Source organism: Macadamia integrifolia, chromosome 3 (assembly GCF_013358625.1).
Source record: "Macadamia integrifolia cultivar HAES 741 chromosome 3, SCU_Mint_v3, whole genome shotgun sequence".
Classification (NCBI taxonomy): domain Eukaryota; kingdom Viridiplantae; phylum Streptophyta; class Magnoliopsida; order Proteales; family Proteaceae; genus Macadamia; species Macadamia integrifolia.
Window position 1 is genome coordinate 13,575,484 of NC_056559.1, and position 24,052 is coordinate 13,599,535.

A 24,052-nucleotide genomic window follows, 5' to 3' on the forward strand; every position below is an offset into this window, starting at 1 on the left:
ACACTGCATAACCCAGTTAATCCCAATCTTATCAAACCATAACCAGATCAAAAGCTTCATTAGAAAACACCACTCAACTCTATGAAAAGTCTTACCCGAGTCCAATTTGAGGGTCATCAAACCTTTTTTGCTCTTACAATGCCTTAATTGATGAGCTACACAATGTTACTAGAGATCGCATCGAAATTCCCTTATTAGTTCGGTTTCATCATTTTCAGATTCAAACTAATTCAACATGGACCAAGACAGAGTCAAACCAACCCGTCGAAACCCCTAATTCTAAGTATCAAAAACTCATGAGGAAATACTGGAAAAAAAATTGTCAGGTTCCATATTTTGGGTACTAAATCTTTTCCCACTCGACATTATGAATGTAAGATTTGATTGTAGTTCAAATTTGAAAACAAATTGATCTAAACCAATATCAACCCGATAATAATAAATCGAATCAACCAAACAATGGCCTCCATGAGGAATCGAATCCGATTAACTTGGATCGAAATTGATGAAACCGATTCTTAGCCGATACCGTATTAAAGGATCGGTACGGAATCCGAAATCAGTATCGGCCGTGACCGATCTCGATGCTCGATCCACCTGGAAATCTGGAATTGGATAGAAACCCATTTATCCTAGAGTATTAATACACTTCCTTCCCCATTCCTGTGTCGGTTTAATCTTTAAACCACAGTCGCTCTTGGCCATAGCCATAGCCATAGCCATAGCCATAGCCGTTCTAAGCTTCATTCCTGCCTTGCTGCGTTCATATACAGGTAAGCTTTCTTAGCATCTTCTTGTATGTTAGGGTTTTCCTGTCATCTCATCCTCTCTCTGTATATATATATATTTTCATGTCTAGGGTTTTAACTTGATTAATTTTTTTTGGTCTATCGCTGGAAAAACTCGGATTCGAAAACCTAATTACTAATTTCTTGTTTGTTCTTTCTATCCTTTATTGATTCTGATTCTAACTTGTTTGTTTTGGTTGAATTTGCTGTTGGTTGCAGAGTTTTGCAGTAATTGGGGTTTAGTTAAGGTCGTTACGGCCTTATTGTTTAAAGATTGTTCGATGGATTTCGACGAGTATGATTATTTAGAGAAAACAGTTGAAAATCCAGAAGCACCAAAAGAGGAGAAGATTGCAAATGGAAGCGAAGAGAATGTTAAATCCGGAGAGAAGGACCGTAGCAGGAGCTCCAAGCGTAGGAGTAATGAGAACGAGGATGAATTAGATAGCCGCTCCAAGCGAGCAAGATCTGGAGATGACTCTCGTGATCGTGATCGGCACAGAGAGAGGAGCGCGTCGCATTACCGTTCGTCTCCTGATCACAAGTCCAAGAATGCTGAGAGGGGTGATAGGGACAGGCACCGGAAGGAACACAGAGATAGGGATAGGCAGAGGGAGGAAAGGAACGGGAAGGACAGGGACCGCGATAGAGATAGAGAGAGGGAGCGAGACCGTGAAAGGATAAGAGAGCGTGACCGCGAGAGTGAAAGAGACAGGGAGACAGAACGGGAGCGTTCACGCCGTAGCAGGAGCCGCTCTGAGAGGCACCGCAGTGACCGTGATAGGGATGCTGAACCTGAGAGAGTCAGGGAGAGGAGCAGAGACGTGGAGTACATGGAAAGAGAAAGGGAAAGGGAAAGGGAAAGGGAGTTACGAGACAGGGATCGAGATGGCAGGTCTCTCTCTATTTCCTCTCGTCTGTGTTTCTCGAATTTCCTTCCTTTAGAGACTTACTCATTTGGAAATTGCAAATTTGTGTATTGTGTAAACACTGATTCGTTTATATTATATTTTGGTTTCACCCTACTATCGGTTCTGGCAGATTGATGCATAAAATTTTGCTTTGAGATAAGCCCAAGCAAGTATATTTATTTCTCCTTTTTTCCCCCATTGCATTAAACAATCTCTAACTGTCCCATCTTGTTTTCTGCATGCACCTTTGGGTGATGGTGTTGGCAGACATTTTGGGGCCAGGACAGTGAGATTGTCGTAATTTCTAATTTCAGGTGTTGGCTCGAGGATGTGTTTGATTAGTTGAAGTCAGTTCTGAGGTAGAAAAGTTTTGTGGATTATATTGATGGTGTGTTGACACTACACACCCTTGGTTGCTAACAGAGAAAAGCTATGATCTTTAATTCTACACTCAATAAATACCTTTAGGAATGTCTTTCTGCAGTGGCTGTTGTTTTCACAGAACATAATGAATCCGGAGTTAGTTCTCGTATGTAGAAAAAAGTAACTCCTACTGCTAGCCTAGAGCCTTGAGTATTAGTAAGGGATGTGGTTTAGGAGTAATTCTTCATGTTTTAGGTGGAATTGCAGCATCATAGCATTCCTCTTAATTAAGAAATATTGCCCTGGAATCATGGCTAAGAGGATTTCAAAGGCTTTATAAGTACCATGCCCAGCAGTTTCTCTCTCTGTGTGATTGATTTTTATAGAACTTTTTCTGTTGATATTTGTTGGATCTCAATGAAAGTGACCAGTTCCTTTTCTATTTCCCTATTTTCATGTCACCGTTGACACAAATTTTATACAAGACTAAATCTCAGTATATTTCTTTAGGATTTTGGTCTTCCATATATAGATACCCCTTGCCTGGGACATTATCATTCCTGAGTTCAACTTCTATTTATTTATTCATTATTTGTCATTTAACTTTGGTAGCGATGACGAAAATTATCGTTTTCATTGCCCATTATATTAGCTCTCCGAAGATATACTTGGCATCTTCTATGATTTCCTACTAGTAGTTGGGACCGTCCCATGGTCAGATGTAAGGCTAGGTAGGAACTACCCAACCTCAATTAGGATCCCACAAATTCAAATATGAAATCAGATTTAGAACCAAAAATTGAATCTGGCTGAAATAGGTGGGAAGCCTGCGGTTGGCTTTAGGAGGCTTTGATGGAGCTCAAATTTTGATTGAATGCTCCTCTTATGGTGCTAAACAAACCATTAAAATATGAGACAATTCTGATGGTTGAGTTGAGAGTTATGTTGTCGACATAAATTGGGAAACTTTTGGCCACTCTTTAGAAACTAAGGTTTCTGGCATCAGATGATCCTCAAAATTGGAATGAAGATCCCTTGTAACCTGTCTAGGTATCCTTCTAAAGATGAGCTGGAACTGCTGGCTGATTTGGGAGACCTGGATGTCGATCCAAGTTTCCAAAGCCCTGACTATGGCTTGAATTGATTATGATCTCCTTGCCTGTACTTGAACTGATCTGTAGGCTGAACCATAGTTGTCACGATGTCAAATCGATCCAAGACGGTGGAGGGGTGACTAATCGATTTGGCAATGAATCGCCCGTTTTGGCGTTGCCATGGCGGTCAAATCTCCCGTGTGTCATTTTTTATTTTTTCTATTTTCTAAAATTATTTAGTATGCTACTTTTTTATTTTTCCTATTTTTTAAAGTTATTTAGCATGCTACAAGCCTAGAATATATACCTTATAACATATAAAACCAACATTAAGTAACATCAAATCATCGAAAAATCAACATAGCCATATCATGTCATAAAAAATCAACATAAATTATTGACTTATACAGTTATACATCAAGTCATAAAAAATCAACATGTACATCACACAAAACTAAAAAGTAAAAGGCTAACATATGACTAAAGCTTGAAAGCAATGATTGGAAGTGAGTAAGCAACCTAAACAAAGTAAAATGTATATATGTCAATATATCATATATGAATCAGAGATAAGATAAAATGATAAGATAAGTGGCTAACCTGTTAAACTATTAATGACTTACTGAAGCAATGAAGCTTGATAGCAAATGAACTCAACATAAAATAAAAAAAGAAAACTTAACTAATCATCCAAGTTCAAAGTTCAATTTTATAGTTTATAGTTTAAACAATATATAAAATCCAAACACTCAAACAGTCCAACACAAATAACTTAATCATCATAATTATCCAACAAATCAGTAGATGGCAGATTCCTTTGTTGTGCACTAGAAGCATTTGCATTTTCACCAAAGTTATCTATGACATCCAAGTCATCATTCACATCATCCTCTTCTTCTAAATCTTCTTCCCCATCTGATTCTGATGACTCCCCAACAGCCCTCCCTTTACCACGGTGTGTGTAACGCATATTTCCTCTAGAGATTGATGATTGAGCTCTCCTGGGTCGATTGAGCCCCTCCATTGTTGCCCCTATTGCTCTACCAGCAACGTCCCATGTGAGATCAGCATCGGGATGGACTACATCATCCATTTGCTCGCTAATCATCCACTCACTACTCCAATCTAGTTCGCCAAGCACAAGTGGATCATAATTTCTGTTATCGAGACGCCTTTGTTGAAACCATTCTTCTAGCTGGCGATTTTAACTAGATCATTCAAACGTTGATGTTCCAGCGTATTCCTCTTCTTGGTATGAATCTGAATTTATAAGCAATAGAGAACAACAAACAAAGTTATTGTTCCAAAAATAAAAAGTCGAAAATATGAAATAGATGTAATACCCTGCTACTTACAAACTCAAATGTGCTCCAGTTGCGCTCGAAACCAGAAGAGGAGCAACAAAGCCTTAGAATACGTCTTGCAACCTTTGAAAGCTCAAAAACATGACCTCCAATTGAACCCCACCAAGTAACTATGAAAAATAAATATATATAAAAATAGCTAGATTAATATTTAATATATCACACAAACAAAACAACTAAACAATGTACTTACTAAGACTCATGGTCGCCCGTGATCTAATCGCTATATCCGAGGCAAAACCACCTCGAGAATATCTATACAAAGTGGCTTGAGTATTTATCTTGTCTTGTAAAGCTAGTTCATGTATCATTCTTTCAATGACTTCATTAAATGCAAGCTATAAAGAAGATATAATTTGGTAGCCACCATCATCACCTTCCTTATAAGAAAAAAATTTGCCATGATTAAGTAATAGTGCTGCTCCATACGAAGGACACCCCATCTGAATCTCCCAACGCCTGTTAACAATATCTAACACTTTCTTGTATTGCCTTTCTCTATCCCCAAAATTTTCTTTTATTTTCTTTTTTGCCTCATCCATGGCAAATTGAACCGCAGGCATAGAAGGCCTCTCATCACCATTCACAATCCTTAAGACAGTAAGAAGTGGCTTTGAAGCTCTAAGACAATTTTCCACACCATTCCAAAATGCTACAACTAACACTGTCTCAACCACATTTTTCCTAGCCTCAGTCTTTGCCAAATTAGAACTAGTCCATTCTTCAGAAATAAACAAATGTCTTAAGTCATTTTTATGTTTTAACAACCTTTGAAGTGTCAAAAATGCAGTTGCAAATCTAGTAGTTGCTGTCCTCACAAGATCCCTCACATTTGTTCTAGCCCTCATTGCATCAAGAATGCGTGTGTGCCTGTAGAAGTTCGTTACTTTTTTTGCCTTATCACATTCCTATTAGATTTCAAGAATCCTATTTCCTCCAACATCAGGACAATGCAATGCGCTGCACAAGGAGTCCAATATAACTTTGTCCTCTTCTGCATTAGCATTGTACCAACTAATTTATAAGCCGATGCATTATCTGATACAACTTGCACAACATAGTCCTCACCAATTTCTTGAACTTTGTTGTCAATCAATTCAAACAACTTCTCTGCAGTTTGAGATATACTAGATGCATCAATAGATTCCATAAAATAAGTCCCCTCTGGATGGTTAACGAGGAAATTAATTAAATGCCTTCCTCTTTTATCCGTCCACCAATTAGTCATTAGAGTGCACCTATACTGCTTCAAATACTCTTCATAATCTTTGCAGTTTTATCCTTTGCTGCCTTTAACAATGTCACTCTCACTTCATGATAACTTGGGGGCTTATATCCTGGTTCGTACTGTGCAATGGATTCCACCATCACCTCAAACCTCCTTGACTTAAGAGCATTGAATGGAATACCACACTGATAAACCCAGTCAACAATGTGATTATCAACTCTCTTTTTTTCTTTTGCTGATCTAAACCGGTTCTCTATAGTAGTTTGAGTGCTACCTTTAAGATGCCTCTCAGCAACCACTTGCTCAGGAGTCTGTCTAACATGAGCATCCATGGGGCCCCTTACTTGTGGCTGAATGACTACTTTCTTTTTCTTAGCAACTGTCTCAGAGCTAGGAATAAGTTTAGAGGTTGTAGAAGGAGTCCTACTAGACTGTTTTTGACCTTCAACTTCTATATCAACATCCACATCAGCATCAACATCAACATCAACATCAACATCATCATCATCATCCAACATGTCTTGCATTCTTTTCTTCTTATTGCGCATAAGAGCTGCATTCATCTCTGTAGCAATCGATATAGTTGTTTTGGTACACTTAGCAACATCTCCATATCCACCTACCAAATGTTGCTTTAACCTTTTAATTCCACACTTGAGGTTTTTTCCACAAAGAGTGCATTTAACAAAGTTCTTGTCTGAAAGGTCAGGCCAATACGCATGCTTCCACCAAGGGTTATTTGACTTGGCCTTCCTGGTTAGGTCTTTGGACTGATCATATGCAGCCGTGCTTATATTATCACCCCCACTACTACCACCAACAGTACCATCCATTATGAACTCCTATAGTCTTACTATTCTACAAGTTACGAAACAGAGTAACAAAGTATGTTAAGTGTTAACCAATAACATTAACATGATAACATAAAAAAGAAAACAATCAAACACTTACAAATTCAACTTAATCATTACACTTAACACAACCAAGACCATTGTCAAGTTCTTATATTTTTTTTTTCCAGCAATCTAAAATATATGATTTCCCACCTTCAGATCAAGCTCTAGATAGTAGATAACTAGATATACAACTAAAGAGGAAAACGTATTATAAACATCCAAAAGTCTAAAACAACAAAGAACAAAAAAAGGACTTGAATCCATCTAAACCCATATGATAATTCCTGCATTTATTTCAACCCACCAAAAAACAAATAATAGAAGGTACTGAAACTGAAAAAATCAAAGAGAAACTCAATCACCACGAAAGTATGGCTCTGCTAATGTCGCATCAAAAGAAAAAGAAAAATTAAGAGATGGGTTTCATTGATTGCTATGTTCTGCAAGCAGAACCATACCTGAGGTCCTGAACCTTGTCAATCCTCTCATACTCCATTAGATTTCTCTTCTATCTCTTTAGCTCAGTCTGGCTGTGCTGTTTAGAGAGAGGGCTACAGGGAGATCTTACCACTCTCTGTATTTTGTAGCCCACTGGACTGAAGTAAGACAATCGTCAAAGACGAAGCATCGACGATATTTTGACCACTCAGCAGAGGGATCCTTGATTTAATTGGTTTTTGGCTCGGCGATTTTATATTTTATTTTTTGCAAAGTTTGACTATCAATGCAGAAGAGAAGAGAACCAGAGAACAGAGGTTGCAGAGAATACCCAGAGCAGAGAATAGGAGGAGGAGAGCTGCATAAAAGAAAAGAACTGGAGCAGAGAAAAAGATCAGGAGGAGAAAGATCGAAGTTGCAGACTTGTAAGTGGGGCCCTTACCTGGTTGTCGCTCTTGCTACCGGAGGAGAAGACGTCGCAGGCGGTGGCTGCTGGCTGTTGTCGCTCTTGCTGCCGGAGGAGAAGACGTCGTAGACTGTTGTCGCTCTTGCTGCCGGAGAAGGAGAAGACGTCGCAGGCTGTTGTCGCTCTTGCTGTTGGAGAAGGAGAAGACGTCGTAGGCTGTTGTCGCTCTTTCTGCCGAAGGAGAAGATGTTGCAGGCGATGTGGTTGTTGTCGCTTTTGCTGCCGGAGAAGGAGAAGAAGAAGTTGCAGGCAGTGGCTGCTGGCTTCGATGGTTTTGTTCTCTTCGAGAGTTCGAGCTCGAGGGTTTTTTGGTTCTTTTGGTAATTTGGATTTGAGAAATGTCGGGCCTCGAGTGTTTTCATTTTATGCTGCCAATTAAAATATAATAAACAAAATATTGTTAGTAAAAAAAAGACTAATACAAAAAGTCGACCGCCTAGTGAATTAGTCGTGGTCTAGCGTCCATAGCGGTGCCATGTCGACGCCTATCATCCAATGGTGATCGCCATTTGTGAGTCACACAAATCGTAGGACTGGCATGACCTCTTTTTTCCACCGAGACGCCAAATCACCGCCTAGGCGACCCCATGACAACTATGGGCTGAACTTCAAGTCTTCAAATAACTCTCAAACACTCTCTCAAAGGCTAAGACAGACAAATAAGAAAGAAGAAAAGAGAAATTGATGGAGGGTTGAGAAGGGGAAAGAAGAAGGTTAGGTTTTTGGCATCTCACCCCTCAAGTTTAGGCATCTCACCTGTGGCCTCTCTCCCAACCATAGTTAGCAAATTCGGATTCGGGAATTATTCGGACGGAGAATTATTCGGAATAATTCGGATGATTAATTTAAGGATTCGGTCAAAAAATCTTATTGGGGTTTTTTTTTTGGTTTTTTTTTTAAATAATGTTTAAATGGACCGAATAATTCGGTTTAATTCGGATTTGGTCCGAATTATTCGCGATTTATATTCATTTTGGAAAAAGTCGCGAATTTTAAAGAATTTTATTTTTAATTTGGATTCGGTCTGAATTTTTGATAAAATTCGGAAAAATTCGGTTCGGCCGAATAATTCGCGAATTATTCGGCCGAATTGATAACTATGCTCCCAACTGCATTCCACAGAAAAATAGCATAATTAACTTCTCAATTTATTACATTAGCTCCATATACATAGGAGTAAGTTCAGATTACAAAATAGAAGGTAAATAATAAAGGAAACTAACATAACAATAGAAACTAACAAGCTTAGGCAACTAACTAATAACTTGTCTATAAGCAACATAGAACAATAAGGACTCTTCTAGAAGACCATAGTTGACGAAGTCAAACCATAAGAAGGCAAAAAGGCAGAAAATACTGTCCACGTGTTACTGTTCACGTGAACAGTAGCACAAGTTACTGGAAGCTGCTGGATAGGCTGGACTGATGGCTGCTTGGGATCTTCTAGAAGACCAATTAGGGAAGTAAAATATGCACTAATCAAGTGGCTGCTATGCCGGTTAGATGGCTGCAGGAGTGGACCAGCATAGGTGCAAAATTGGGGCCAACAAGGCTGTCTTGATGGGACTAAACCTGGCCCAGACTTGGGACAGAACTGAACCATGGTTTTTGGTCAGTTCGAGTCTTCCTTTTGACAGCCCTATCTACATCATGGTCAAACCCTTCCCAGAATTTTTATTTTTTGCAAATTAGTTAAGTCCAGGATCTTTCTGAAGAGGCAACCAGGTGAAGTAGGGCAATTTGATAGCATGCATGATGCAGCAGCACCTCAAGCTTCACAGGTGTTCTAGGTGCAGATTGCAAGCTTATTTACATTGTAATATTGTTTATATAATTATAATCTGGTCCTAGTGTTGGGGCTTTTAGTAAGAGAGCCTAGAGGGTCTAGGTGCTATATATTTTGTTCAAAGGAATCACACGAGTATGGTAAATATGAAGTCAAGAAATTTCTTTCTGCAAAGCATTTGTAGCAATATAGGGTCAAGGGAGCTGGAAAAGCAATTGATTTGTGTTGTGATTTCTTTTTTTAAATCGATGCTGAATTGTTGCTATACTTGTCGAGGCATCATCAAAGCGATGTCTTGACAATGAGGCACACTTGAGGTCTAAGGCTATCAATGGTTTTATGTGCCTAGGGTGCCCAGACGCGAACCATGATGATCTTGTCCTCCACAATTATTTATTTATTTATTTATTTTTGGGTGGGTGTTTAGAAATTTATGCATTATCATTAATACCTGGAAAATATGGCATGGGATTTAACATATGGCACTTGATTTGTGTGCCCTGGCGGTGTGAAGGTTTCGCCTAGACAACAAGTGGGTGTGGCCACCACAATGTCTTGCCTTGTTGCCAAAACTGTGGTTGTTACCATACTGTTCTTGTGAACCTAGAATTGTGGTGCTTGTTGGTGTTTGCATTAGATCTTTGATAAGTTACTAGTTTTCTCTTTTTCTTCCTTTCTATATTATTTTCTTTCAATAGTTAATTTCTCATGAGTTTCTTATCTAGAAATTGAAGAGAGTTGGTATTTGGGCCTATCTGTGGGATATTTCCTTGCTGAAATAAGCAAGCAACTCCTGAATATTTGGAGGGGTCAGGGATGATCATATGTTTGGTATAAAGTTTTCCTTGTCCAAGAAGGTATATTTCACTTTGGACGTCGAATAGAGCTGATTGGAGGTCATGGATCCATGTCGCTGACCCCATTTAGTTGTGATAAGGCTGAGTTGTTGTATGCATATACACATTAAAGCATATGCTTGACATTTCATAAGTGTAGAATGAGGTTTAACCTTGCTCCTGCTTGTAACATACTTTATCCTTGTTTGCTATTCAAACCCATAGAAAAGAGTGATGGTTGGCTTGTTCCCATAAAATTTACGCAAACTTGGTCATCATCTGAGCAGGAAGTCCTCCTTTGTTCTTTAATTGAATGTTTATGTATTCCAGGTAGGTAGAGAACTTTAGAGTAGAAAGACTAGAAGATGCATAAAAGAATTTGGTGAAGAACGAAGAAAGAATGTCAACGTTAGATCCCACTGGTTGAGATTGACAGGGCTATGATAGTGCCTGTGAGAACTCAGTGCACTTCTTTTTTGTAGGGAGTTGTGGCAATGGGGTTTTGTAAGCTCTCTCTTGTTTTGGATGCATTCCTGCATTTTTAGCAGGTTAATGCTAAATGCTGGTCTGAAATACTAGTTCATGAAAAATTTTGAGCTGGTAGAATCCATAACTGAATGTCGTGTGAGCAACTACCACTGCATGCATTCTTGTGTGGTACCAGTAATGGAAATTTGCGTATGTCTGACTTTTCACAGATCAGGCGATGGGGCTAGTGTTTGAAAAATTGGAATGTGCAAAATTTTCCATGTTTCCTTCCCTATTTTTCTTCTTTTGTGGTAGACACACCTTAAAAAAGGTTTTGTTATTGTTTAGTGTCCAATTTATTCCTGAATTTCTGGTCTTGATTTTGTGCCTAGTCCAAGAAGATATAGGTCTTTCAGAGGATTCATACGGTATTGTTACATTCCTGTATGGGGTGTTCTTAAAAACTGACTTCTTAAAACTGATTTCTCCCAATAAAATGTTGTTTCTTCAGTTCCGTTGTCCATAATATTTTTACATGGTTTCAAACTGCTAGTTAATGGAATTCATATATTCTCTTTGGCAACACTGGTGGTCAAGTTTTATCTAGTTCCATTTGCTATGTATCAGTGTTGGAAATTCTGAATTTTGAATATTAGATTCTGAAACTCGCAGATACGCTAGGGCAATCTTCAGATGGTCATTCTGGCAACTGAGCCAGGCTCAGAAACTCAGGTCATGGGTTTTGAAAGTTTCTTCTCTGTAGACTTTTTGTGCTCCTTGAGAAGCTTGCCTTTGCAAGATTGGGGTAGTTGACGGTTGGAGCTTTTATGAGGATTGGTGATGTCATCTTATGATTTTCATTATCCTCCACCTCAGAGCAAAATGGCTTAATTATATTTATTCTGTTGCAGAAATGCTGGTGGGGGAGTAATGGGTTCTCTGCTTAACAGAAGCACTTCATCTTCTGATGCCTGTGAGGAAATTTGATGTTCAGTTGGCTGCAAGAACTGCCATAAGATTTTACTGGATTATATATCTTTTTAACTATTTATTAGTTATAACTTCTTTTGATGATCATCCATTGTGAGGACTTAGGCTTTTGGGGTTTCCAGCTGAGGTCCTTTCCCAGATGTTTAGTTTCGCTGCTTATAGGTTTTCTTTATGCTGAGTCCAAGTTTCAGATGTAACTGATACCGAGTTCCTTAAGTAATCCCCCTTGAGAGCCTTTTGGTTCGCACTACTGTAGGTTTCTGCGTCCTTGTTGCCATTCAAATGCTCTTGCCTTTCCTCGTGTGTTGCTTTTCATTATTCATACTATTTCTTTTTCTTGAAGGAAGAAATTTTTGCTTTCCACATATGTTAGAAATCTCACTTTCAGTTGTATGAACACCATAGGAAAATGGCCAGTCGATGCATCTTCTTCCTTTAAAAGAAAAAAAAGCAAATACCAAATGATTTCTTGGGATGTGAAGCTAAAAACTGAATAATAAAGAGATTATTGTGTTTGTGATGGACCTTCAAAACTCAGCAAATTTCTAACAGTGTTTTTGGGTGAACCACTCATTATTTTTGGTAATGAAAAATTTCAGTAATTCATGGAAGATCTTGAGCAATCTGATAATCTTCTCACTTTGTTTACTTTGTATGTATGTGATATAATCATATTTCATTGGTTGATACTTTCTTGCCAAGGTTTGTCTATTTAAACTCAGCCAGTTCATCTTTCTTATATGTAGTTTCTTTTTTATGGTTGTGTATGTTTAATTTACAACAGTTGAGTAGGAGAGTGAGACATGTCTGTGGGTACATTGTAATGTCTTCCATATGCTAATTTTCTGCATGCTCTACTGCTTGCGGATATGGATTTCTTTATTAATTTAATTTTCCTGGGTTAGCCTTTTCGATTTGTATTAGATGTTTTGGATTTCTCTAGATTTATGTTTGAAGTATATATCTAGAACTGGATTATTTTTCGTAGTTTTCTGAACAGTTATTTATCCAGTGATAATTAACTGTTAGCTAAGACTTGGCACTTTGCCCCTGCACCCCAAGCTTTCTTCAGATTTCTCTCTTTTGCCTTGTAATTTATCCACTGCCCTTGAAAAAAAGAAAAGGAAAAGGCTTTACCAGGTTTCTGACCAATGAGAAATGTGATGAATATCTTTGAAATTTTGTCGTTGAGATTTTCTGGTTGACACAACATGTAATGTATCTTTCATACTGAACAATTAAGTCTTTTATTTGTCACGTAGATGGAGAATGATGTGACCCCAATCCATTGCTTGAAGTCAGATTACATCCTTTACAGGATTTTCCAATCTTAAATTGTAACTTATTTTATCTTCATTTTTTGTCCTTCTCTTTAGTTTTTTTCCTGGCAACTTCTTTTATCTTTATGCAATTTGCAAACTCCCTCTTCTTACATGTGGTGTCATGTTAACTTATTGCAGTTTCCTGCGAGAAGTTATTACGTGGATCTGATCTCTGAAACCTTGTCGAAGAAAGAAATTGCCGCAATTTCAGGAATTTTCATGTTTTAAATATTTCTGGCATTCATATCACATTAAATGAAGATTTGTTTGCAGGAGTAACCATATAAGTACTTATTGTATTGGTATTATTTTTATTATCTATAAATGGTCTCGCCTACTTGATTGCTGTGATGAACATGGTTTGCTTGATAATTTTGGTTTAGTCAGCCCTGAGGCCAGGTTGATATTTGATGTTTCTTTTCCTTTGCAGACGATATAAAGAAAAAAAGGAGGAAGTGGAGCCTGAGGCTGATCCAGAACGAGATCAGAGGACTGTATTTGCTTATCAGGTATCCTCTTGCTCTTCTCCTTCCATTTGTGCTTTCATTGTTGGTCATTATACTGATTTCTAAGTTGTGATTCTGATTGTTGCTGACTGATGTTTCAACAATTGATTGTGGCAGATTTCTTTGAAGGCGGATGAAAAAGATGTCTATGAATTCTTTTCAAGAGCTGGCAAGGTTAGTGTTGATTGGATTTCATACATTTGCTACTTCATTTAATGCTCTATTAGAATGTTCTTATCACATATGTCATCTTATGTTTTCAAATCAACTCAATTCAGCCTTATCCCCACTAAATGGGGTCTGCTACCTACATTAGTTTCACTAAACAATTCTTTTCAAAGCAATTCGTGCTGCCAGCCTTAAGCTAAGCATGTATTTCCTCACCAGTTCTCCTATAGCCATTTTAGGCTTGCTCATAGGTCTTTTAGCTCCCTCCAATTTAGATCATGTCACTTTTCCTTACTGTTGCATTCAAATGTCTTCATTGCACATGTTCATGCCACCTCAAGACGACTCTCCCAACTTGCCATGTATCAAAGCTAATCCTAAATTATCTCAAATTTTTTCATCCCTTATTTAATATTTTTCTAGTTGTATCACTCATCCATCTCAACTTCCTCATTTGAGCTGCATTAAATTTGTTTATATGTCATTTCTTCACCTCTTAACATTTCACTACATACATTATTGCTGTTCGTCTAACTTTCCTGTAAAATTTTCCTTTTTTTAATGGAATACTTCGACCATACAACATTCCAGAAGCACCTCTCCATTTCATCCACCTTGCTCTTTGTGCATCATCATCCTGTATTTCTCCTTCTTTATATACTACTAAACCTAGGTACTTAAAACCGTCAGTTGAGGTATCTTCTATCATCTTATGTTTGACCTTCTTAAATGGGAGGCTATAAATTTTAATAGTAGAAAAAATTCAATGCGACTACAGACCCGAAAGAATATCTACAAGTTATCAGAAATAGTAAAGTAGAAGATCTTACAGTTACATTCTGTGGCTTTCAGATCCTTAGTTTGTGTTCTGAAAATTGGTAGCTCTGATTTTGCACCTGATATTGCCATCATATATGTTCAAACAGATTTTAGAGCATCATTAATATATTTGTGCTTATTGTATTTTATCATTCTTTGCCTTGCATGGAAGTGTAATGCAATTATTATTGTTGTGGTACTATTTTGTTTGTACTTTGTGAATTTAATAGTGCACTTAAAACATGACAGGCAATCATTTAGGCTGCCTCTAATGGTGCAATGATATAAACTATTAGAGTTTTTTGTCAAGGGATCATCTTTTGTAAGTTGAACTTTTTGAAAATGTTAGTATGCTTCTTCTTTTGTCATCTTGTTAACAACCTTATACACTATATAGGTGCGAGATGTGCGGCTCATAATGGATCGCAATTCAAGACGTTCCAAGGGAGTAGGGTAATGTTCTTCTTCCTCAATGACGTAAAATTTCCGAATTTATGTGTCGAATAAAATTCAAGATGTTGCAAGGGAGGGGTAATTTTCTTCTTCCTTCTTAGGGTGAAGTTTCTGAATTTGTGATTCTGAAGAACTTAAGAAGGATGTAATGTTGGTTGTTTGGTGTGTGTTTTCTGTTTTTTTACCATAGAAATGTCTGGAGGATCATCAAATTGAAAAACATCAGATTGGTTCCTATTTTATGCTAAAGCTACCTCTGAGGCAGGAAGGTAGGGCCTGAACTCCAGGTGCAAACCTAGAGGGATAACCTGATGGAAACTGCCCCTGTGAAGTGGATAATCTAGAACGACAGGCGGCATGAAGGCTGGAGGAGCAGTAGTGCAGAATTGATCTCAAAGCAGGGGAGAACTAGTTGGCGAACAATCATAACGGGAGCTCAATAGGGACAAATTAGTATTGATAACAGAATTTCTAACACTTCTTCTATAACATATGGGAGAAGAAATTAAAATGATATGATCAAGGCTTCACTACTGTCCTACGGGAATGGAATCACCACCAATCCAAACCTGTTGATTCACCACAACAGGGTGTTTCTGCATCACCACAGTGACAAGTTCTGAATCACCACAGAACAAGGTTCAAATATCGGGTTTCGACCCTTGGGGAGACCGAAATTTCGGTTGAATTCTGGGAAATTTCAAGGAAACCAGGGAATTTTTCCCAGTTTAGTGGAAACTTTGGTTTCGACCCCCAAAATGTGTTTTTGTTGCCTGATTTTTTGTATACGTCATATTTTAGACATTTCTAACGCATTGACATAATAGTTAGTTTCATGGAAAACACCTAAATTCATATTTGTAATGTAAATCAAAGTCTGCTAATGTACATTGAGTCGTTGACTAAAACTCTACTACATAAGTACATATATAAATTACTAACTAAAAATGTGAAATATATCATTAAAGTTTAAAGCAAACAAATCAAAGGATAAAAAAAAAAATAATAATAATATTGCATAATTGTGAGTTATCTCTAAAGTCTCAAGTCACAAGTCTCAACAATCAACAAAGTCAACACTCAACACTCAATACTCAACACTCAAAAGGCAATTCCAAGTATAGTGTCTAGGCAGTTCCAGTCCACGAGCTGTGTGTCACTGCAGATTTCGTAGCCGCTCATTTAAATGCACCACATATGAGTCCCATGATATGTTTTGGGCTCAATTGTTTTGGTAGTCCATCACTGCCCATTTATAAGATGTATCATCAACATCAACTAGGTATCCCAACCTAGGGAATGGTTTAGTCACAGTGGTAGGATGTGGATGTGGCACACAAGGTTGGGATGAATACCCAAAGATGCTGTCAACAAAAGATGACTCACCACATGAACTACCTTCTTGTCCAAATGAAGTAGAAGATCCACATACTCTCCATACCCACCATCATATCCAAATGAACCGGTGCTCTCGAAGATGGTCCACCGGCATATACACCATACAATGGATACCTTTTTGATCCAAGCTCCCTTCCTTAGGTAGATTTGCTATGAATGTGCAAGATCTAAGTTTAGAATGAAGATTTTGATGGTACAAGGGCAAAATTTTGAGTGTTTTCCCAAGTTCCCACTTCACAGAGAAGAAATATGGGAGAGGGTCGAAATTTTAAAATAAGAAGACTTGGTTTCCCATTTAAGGAGGTTTTATAAAGGTTGGTTCAACTTAAAGGGTCGAACCCATTGGTCCACTCGAAATTTCCCACATTTCATTTGGTCAATACTTGTTGAAACCAATGACTTTAAAAATCACATGCTATATGGTATTGGAGTCCTGGGATATCGTCGAAATGTGGGAAATTTCGACGGTATTAGTTGAAACCTTGAACCATGCCACAGAACACTCAAAAGGCATTAGCCAATAACTCATTCATTCCATCCCACATTCCAGCAGTATAATGAAATTTAAAAAGAAAAAAAACAATGAAATAGAAACTTATGTGGCCATAACAAGAAATATAATCAAATCTTCAGCCAAAGAATAATACAGCAACCAAATCTTCTAGATATTCTCCTCCCCATGCAAATCACATGGGGCCCACTCTCTTCTTCAATTTCTAGATGCGCCGCCCATATTATAGGAAGAATATGGGCCTTAAGGTGAACCATAGAATGGGCCTGGTTGTGGGGCTAAATAGGGCCATGATTTGGCTGGGCCTTGTACCACATCAAGCAGTAATGATTATGATACTCCCCTAGATGAACCTTCCACTTGGCCTTCCTCCTTTTTTCTTTATTCTATGTCTCCCTTTCCCCTTATTTTTACAGGCATTTTTTCTTTCTATTTTGGCTCGACTTGTACCCAAAAACATTTCTCCGGTAGCTCTTTTTTTTTTTCTTTTGTTTTTTTCTTTTAATTCTTGTGAATACTGGCACCAGCATGCCCCCTAACTCTTGAGTTTGAGGGTCTTTCGGAGTGCCTTAACGATAAGGCGGGCATAAAGCATCGCCTTATTGACTAAAATGTTCCTGTGTAATTTTTTTATAACACCAATTTATTTGGCTCAAATCCTAGTTGAATCCTATTACTCATATGTTAAATAAATATTAAAGGTTCATATTCATACCAATGAAAAAATTCATCAAGAAAACAAATCAATAAAGTGAATAAACTAAGTTCATCTTCATAAATCATCAATCATCAATCATCAATCATCATAACATATTAACATATAATATAAATACATAATTATAAAACAAAATTATAAATATAAAGAAAAGAAGACATAAAAAATACAAGTATTTATTATACTTACCTCTATAATGCCAAAATGAGTGCCTAAGCCCAAAGGTCATCCACTATATTTCTACTCCTGTCAAAGAAGAATAAAGCTCACCGTTGCCAGAGCAAGCTCACTGCTACCGGAGCAAAATGGTAGCCTAGATCAGTGGTTCTTCCTTGTTCCTTGATTCCTTCTCAAAGTCCTTTCTTAAAACCCTTGACAAAATCCAAACCCTGTTTGTGAATCGTGTTATTGTCTTGTTTGTTTTGGTTATTTTTGGTGGAGTAAAGCTGATCTCATACATCTCAAGTGTTAACAAAACCATACACCTACCAATAAAAATCTATATGTGGAATCTTCATTAAGTAATTTTAAAATGTGTTTACGAAAAAAAAAAAAAAAAACCCCATAAAAGGCGCCACTTCACATAAGGTGGTGCACTGTCTTACCATCTCTAGACCGCATCAGTGCCAAGGCGCTGGTAAGGCGACACCTTAGCAGCGCCTTAAAAACTATGCTCTAACATTCTTCCCAATAAGATCTGCATTTTTCACACCTTCACGTCCCTCTCAATTCAGCTCAACTCAACTCAGCCTTTTCCCAACTAAATTGGGTTGGCTACAGCATATCACACCCCCACCACCCTGCTGCAACTTTAGTTTATATAAACTTCAGTACATGGAGTTTGTCAACTATCCTATATTGATCTATTATTAATATATGGGACGGCTATACCATTGATATTTCTTAGTTTACCAATGAAAAGGGCAAATGTCTAATGCGCTTAACAGATAAGTAATTCAGAGACAAGACATGGAAACTAACTAAAACAGAAAGAAATAGGCGGATAGGAAGTGAATAATTAAAACACACACACACACAACATAACACATATATATATATATATAAAACATAAACAGATAAGTACAGCATATCTAGAATTACAGGCGATTAAGTACAAATGCAACTAAGAAGTTGCAAAAGCTAATCATGATGCCTAATGTCATAAATTCATCAAATAAGAAAAGTGAATTCTCACCCGCAAAGGTGTCTGGACAGCAAGTCGTTCCAGAACAAAATTTTCAACAAAAGGGTCCAAACTGACGTCCTCGTTTTCATTCACCTGAAAATCCTTCCCAGAAAACAGTAATGAAGATTTTGAATCCCAAGGTCGACCAGAATTGACACAGGCAACAAAAGAAGCAAGATCCAGCCGATAACATAGAATACCACAAAGATGTTCCACGCAAGATATCTGTAGAAAGCAATTTTCTGTGATTAACAACTGTTTCTGCTGAGTGCCAACTGAAAATATGACATAAGGCAATTGTATTAAACAGCTTTCTTTTTCCCTTTTTTAATTCAAATTCTCATAGAGAACAAATTACCTCATCTGACTGTTTTCCATAAAATGAAAACTCTTCCAGCCTTAGTTCCTGTGATTTACTTCTCCACAATAATTGCATCATTTTCTTCCGGACAAGTGTTTTACCAGGTAATAGATCCCAACCCATAACAGCTACCAGGGGTTGAAGAAGAGGATAGAGTGAAAGAATCTGTAATAAATGACCACTAATCCTCATTCATCAAACTGAAGATAACCGGACCAATCAAAATAATGACTAATTTACAACAGCACAAGGGCAGGACAATGTCCCTTACATGCTATATTCAGTTACATTTACATGGGATAACATCACATACATTGCTAACTTCTTGAAGCTGTTCCCTCTTCACAGCAGATAGTGCAGTATCTATAATACACTCCAGTATATGTAATCCAGAGACACGAGCATAGTGGAACATATCTCTCATGCAAGAACTGATTGCCATAATCCACTTTGAAGTTTTGTCACCTTCATCCACATCATGTTCCAATTCTACAAAATACTTGAGAAGACACCCAAGAGGGGGTGGGATCCAGTTCGTATCAGAGGCTCTGGACTTCTCAATTTCTTCAGCAAGTAACTCGTCTTGAATGACCTACGAACGAGTAAAAATCAATACAACTTTTCCAAAGTAGACATCAGTTCAGATCAGTTAGGATGGCTAGAAAATTCAAAGTCACTATACAAATTGAATAAATCAAGTTTACACAAAGTATTCTATCCGTCTTATTAATTAGATCAACATTTCGCCGTATTTTTTCAACCAAACTGGCAGCTACCAGGTCAACTCACACCTAACAAGAAGTTTAAATTTTAAATTCTTTTTGCTTCTCTGACCAGTATAAGCCGATTCCCAATATCTGTAGTTAATAATTACTGAAAGTCAATTGTCACATTTCAAGTAACAATTTAAGTACAGAGGTAAGTTTGCAAGCTGATAAAACAGACCAAGGCAGTGCTTGTTTTACCATGTAGCAGAAAAATGAACCCCAATCAGAAGAACGAAGAAAATGACGCATAATTGAGGACTATTGAAGTAAAGCAGGAGCAGAAGCCTCAAACAAAAGGGAGGAGACAGCAAACAGAATATGCGCTGGTTTGCTCCATTCATGGACATTGATAAGATCCTTCCATTTTGCAGCACCTTAGGAATTAGGATGGCATAGCCTTAAAGTTGATGATGAGGTTCAAACAAGGAAAGGCTTACGGTGGATACCTAGGCACCCAGAGACAAAGAAGGGCATAGTAGAAAGCAACAAAATTGTGACCTAATGGTTAAGTCGCGGGTTTGAGACAGGAAACAGCCTCTCCGTGAAGTAGGGGTAAGGCTGCGTACATTATGACCCCTCCACAGAACGCGCAGTGGTGGGAGCCTTGTGCATTGCATACGCCCATTTTTAGAGCAGACAGAATATGAAGTGGAATAGGAACTGAAAAGTTCGCATTAATATTCTGGTGATTATGCACCTCAGATCATTTCCATTTAAAATGTTCTAGAAATAATATTATTATGGCATTTTTTTCCGATTTTTTATGTTCCATAGTCCCCAAGGAACAGGCTTATTGTTGTCTCATGGGGTTTGCCCACTTCTATTGCTCCCCCCCTAGTTGCTTCGGCTGTGTAGCTCCCCCCCCCCTTTGTTTCTCTCCTCTCCCCCTCCCCCAGGGTCTATTGTATATTCTTCTTGCTTTTAATATATTGTTTATTCATCCAAAAAAATAGACGGTGTAGAAAATGAAACATTGTAGCATGATTCCACTTTATAGAACCAAAATTTCCATGTTTTGGGGAACACAATTTTTCACATGTATGTTCCCAACCACTTGACCATTATTTTTGTGCAAATCAACATGCATACCATAAAGTAAAAGACATGCACTCCTTTTTCTTCTTCTTTTTTTTTTTTGGATGAATTAATAAATGCATTAAAAGAAGGCGAGGAAAAATATATCCCCTAGGGGAGGTTGCAAACCCAATACAGGTAATCAAAGTCTTGAAGGGACAACATCCAAGGCCCAGTGGGCTTGAGGAAAAGAAAACATGTCACAAATGACATGTCCATTGCATCAAAAAGCCCACATGGGCTTAAATAAAAAGAGCCAAGTAGCCCAAACAACTCAACACTCTAAAGCCCACATGGGAAGAACAAGAGCCAAGCCCCCCAAAAGCAAAGAGGAGGGGCAAACAAGGAAAATTCAGATAGGATGCCACCAAACCCTACCAATCATATCTCATCACTTCAACTTCCAAGCCTCCAAGACAATAATCGAAGCTCCAGCAGCAAGAAGCCAGCCACAGCAGCAGGGCGCTGGCCTTGCCGAGGGCCACGGCCAAGCAAGAAGCTGGCCTAGCAGAGGTGACAGCCGCAATGACAGGGCACCGGCCTTATGGAGGTCTTCGGCAAAGCGGCTGCCGACCGAGCATGGCTGGCTGCCTTGCAAGTAGCTTGCCAAGAAAGCGCCGGTGGTGCAAACAATTCGATTAGGGAGGAACTAGAGAACTCGTTGAATCTTCCAAGGATCTAGAAGGGAGCATGACTTGGCCAGCGGCACAAAGGCACACCCGAGCTGCTCAAAAACTCAAGGATGAGCGGCTACAAGCCCAGAGAGCATCGGCGGAGGGAGGAGGAGGAGCCAAAGTATCGATCTGGGAGGATTTGGAGAACCTGGCCAATGGTCTAGATCAGAGCAGGTCAAAGCAGCAGTTAGCCAGCAACACAAAGCCATACCCGATCAGAGCAGCAGCACAAGGATGAGCGACTGCAGGCCCAGAGAAAGCCAGCAGAGGGAGGAGCCAATGAGTCAATCTGGGAGGATCAAGAGAGCCCTGATGAGACCATCAAGGACCAGATCAGAGCTGCAAAGTCACGCCTAATGAGCAGTGACTGAAGTCTCACCAAATCTAGTCAAAATGGGCGAGGAAGGGTAATGCAGGAGTAGATTACAAGAAACTACCCTAGCAATTTATAACCCCAAACAATTCAAATAGGTCCAGGAAACAAAAAAATAAGACCATCAAATAAACCCCCAAGGATACAATACCCATATAGGAGCAAAACCAGCCCAAAACACAACCCGATAGGAGAGAGAAAGACCTGCTATAGAGCTGGAGAGAGAGAGGTGCGGCCAGGTCTGTAGGAGTCCGATTGAACTGCACTCTTTGGCGTAGATAGTCCCTAGGGAGGGTACAAAAACCCCCAAATTTGAGAGGATTCTGACGACTGGTTGTGAAGTTACAAGCTTTCTTGATTTTCTGATCTAGGAGAAATAATCGCAAGCTTCCGGAGAGAGAATCAAATTTGGTTTGTAACTTAGATAGATCTGAACTTTTGAATACTCACAACAGTCGTATACTTCAACAGCAGTAACTTTAGGATAAAATAGAAAGCTTTAAACAAGAAGAAACAAAGGGAAAAGTGTGGGAGGAGCGGCTGTCTCGGCCCGGGCTTCTCACCCACAGCTATCCCGGCTGTTCTAAGCAATTGACTGCAATTATTCTTTATTCAAATATGAAATTATGAGTACATAGGCTCCTATATTTATAGCGGGCAGAATAGCAATCAAACTACTACTAGGAGCTAGTTTCCCAATAGGACTAGACACTCCTACTACAACTAGGAATTCAAAATTGGACTAGGAATAATAAATCTATGTGGAAAACAAATAGAGTTCTAAGACAATTTGGACTCGACATACCACTTACTCAACTCGATGGGCCCAATGGCCCACTAATTAATTAAAACAACTACTAATTATTCCCCTAGCCGATGGGCCCAATTGGTCCTTATTTGTACTTAGCCACTAAGGTGGACCAAGTAGGGGTTTGGCTGGCTTCTTGGTTGGACCCTAGCCACTCAGGTGGACTAAGGCTAGACCCTTCTTCCTCTCATATTTCCTTCCATAATGTGGATCTACATCAAAGGGCACAGGAGACAGCAAGGGGTGGATCACGACCTCCCGAACATGTGAGATCAAAGAAGAAGAAGAATAAGAAGAAGAAGAAAAAGTTCAGAAGGAGAGGGTGAAGAAGAAAAGAAAAGAGAGAGGAGGATGAGAAGGAGAGGGAGACGACGAAAGAAGTTGAAGGAAAGATGAGAGAGTGGAGGGGAGCAGGCCGGTGTGAGGCCAGGCTGCTCCAAGCAGCGGCCAGATTAGGTTTTTCCTGGAGTTTTCACCAGAATAGGTTTCTCTAATATTAAACAGCTGCCTGTGGCTTATTGTGAAGAAATTTCAGTAATTGGTGTTGAAGACAGGCCCTCCTTAGCTAAAAGTAACCAATGGATTCTCCAATTATTGAGGAATATCTATTTGCAACAGCAAAATGATGACATGTCTATTTGCAGCATGATGGAGAACCTTTAGGGAAGGGAGGGGAAATCAGAGTAGAGATGGGGAAAAGGAGATCACACTCACACATTCATTCAATAATCAAATTGCTCTCTAAATCTTCAGTCGATTACAACCAATATATAGAAAAATAGGAACATGAAATTAGAAACTTAACTGAAATGGAAACTAGCCTAAATTAGGAAACAACTATAAAAGGAAACCAAAGCAAGGAAATAAATCCTACTCCTACGTTCAAGTTTGGAAACTAAAAGCATGAAATAAAACACTGGGTAAACTACTAATTTTATTTCCAACCCTTGTTGGACCAAAACCCTGGGCTGGATCGGTTCTTCTTGGCTCTTGGCTTCCAAAGCCGGTCATGCTGGTCCAACCAAGAAAGGGCAGCCGTATCTGCATCAACTCTCCTCCTCTGAAAAGAACTCGACTCCGTCGAGTTAGGGAAAGGACCAAGGAGACCGTCTGAAGGAATACGCTGAATGAGGAATGATCCCACCATCTTCTTGAGCTTAATTTCAGGGAGATCTTTGGTAGGATGAAACTTCATAGTCTTGTTGGCATGCTTGAAGGCATAGGTATTGGCATAGCCACAATGCTGTACTTTCTTATCAAACAACCAAGGTCGACCAAGAAGGATATGG

At 38.7% G+C, this 24,052-nt stretch overlaps 2 protein-coding genes across 2 annotated transcripts; one reads left to right on the forward strand and one right to left on the reverse strand.

The window, feature by feature from the left end:
• Positions 1–673: 673 nt before the first annotated feature.
• LOC122073948 (zinc finger CCCH domain-containing protein 13-like) lies at positions 674–14,899 on the forward strand. The gene is made up of 7 exons (XM_042638679.1): positions 674–773; positions 1,008–1,683; positions 11,311–11,370; positions 11,550–11,611; positions 13,381–13,459; positions 13,574–13,630; positions 14,841–14,899. Exons 2-6 carry the CDS (start codon positions 1,070–1,072, stop codon positions 13,581–13,583), a joined length of 825 nt encoding a protein of 274 aa, XP_042494613.1. The 5' UTR covers positions 674–773; positions 1,008–1,069; the 3' UTR covers positions 13,584–13,630; positions 14,841–14,899.
• A 2,763-nt stretch (positions 14,900–17,662) lies between these two features.
• On the reverse strand, positions 17,663–20,083 carry LOC122074171. The gene is made up of 5 exons (XM_042639032.1): positions 20,033–20,083; positions 19,381–19,659; positions 19,065–19,232; positions 18,716–18,931; positions 17,663–17,909 (listed from the first exon to the last, which is right to left on the reverse strand). The coding sequence occupies exons 1-5, from the start codon at positions 20,081–20,083 to the stop codon at positions 17,871–17,873; spliced, it is 753 nt and encodes a 250-aa protein (XP_042494966.1). The 3' UTR covers positions 17,663–17,870.
• Between the last annotated feature and the right edge of the window lie 3,969 nt (positions 20,084–24,052).

Coding starts and splice junctions, on each gene's coding strand:
- LOC122073948 (XM_042638679.1), top strand. CDS start 1,070: ATGGATTTCGACGAGTATGATTATTTAGAGAAAACAGTTGAAAATCCA. Junction 1,684..11,310: donor GACAGGGATCGAGATGGCAG/GTCTCTCTCTAT, acceptor TGAAACTCGCAG/ATACGCTAGGGCAATCTTCA. Junction 11,371..11,549: donor AGCCAGGCTCAGAAACTCAG/GTCATGGGTTTT, acceptor ATTCTGTTGCAG/AAATGCTGGTGGGGGAGTAA.
- LOC122074171 (XM_042639032.1), bottom strand. CDS start 20,083: ATGCGTCATTTTCTTCGTTCTTCTGATTGGGGTTCATTTTTCTGCTAC. Junction 19,233..19,380: donor AGCTTCAAGAAGTTAGCAAT/GTATGTGATGTT, acceptor CATTTATTACAG/ATTCTTTCACTCTATCCTCT. Junction 18,932..19,064: donor ATGGAAAACAGTCAGATGAG/GTAATTTGTTCT, acceptor TGCTTTCTACAG/ATATCTTGCGTGGAACATCT.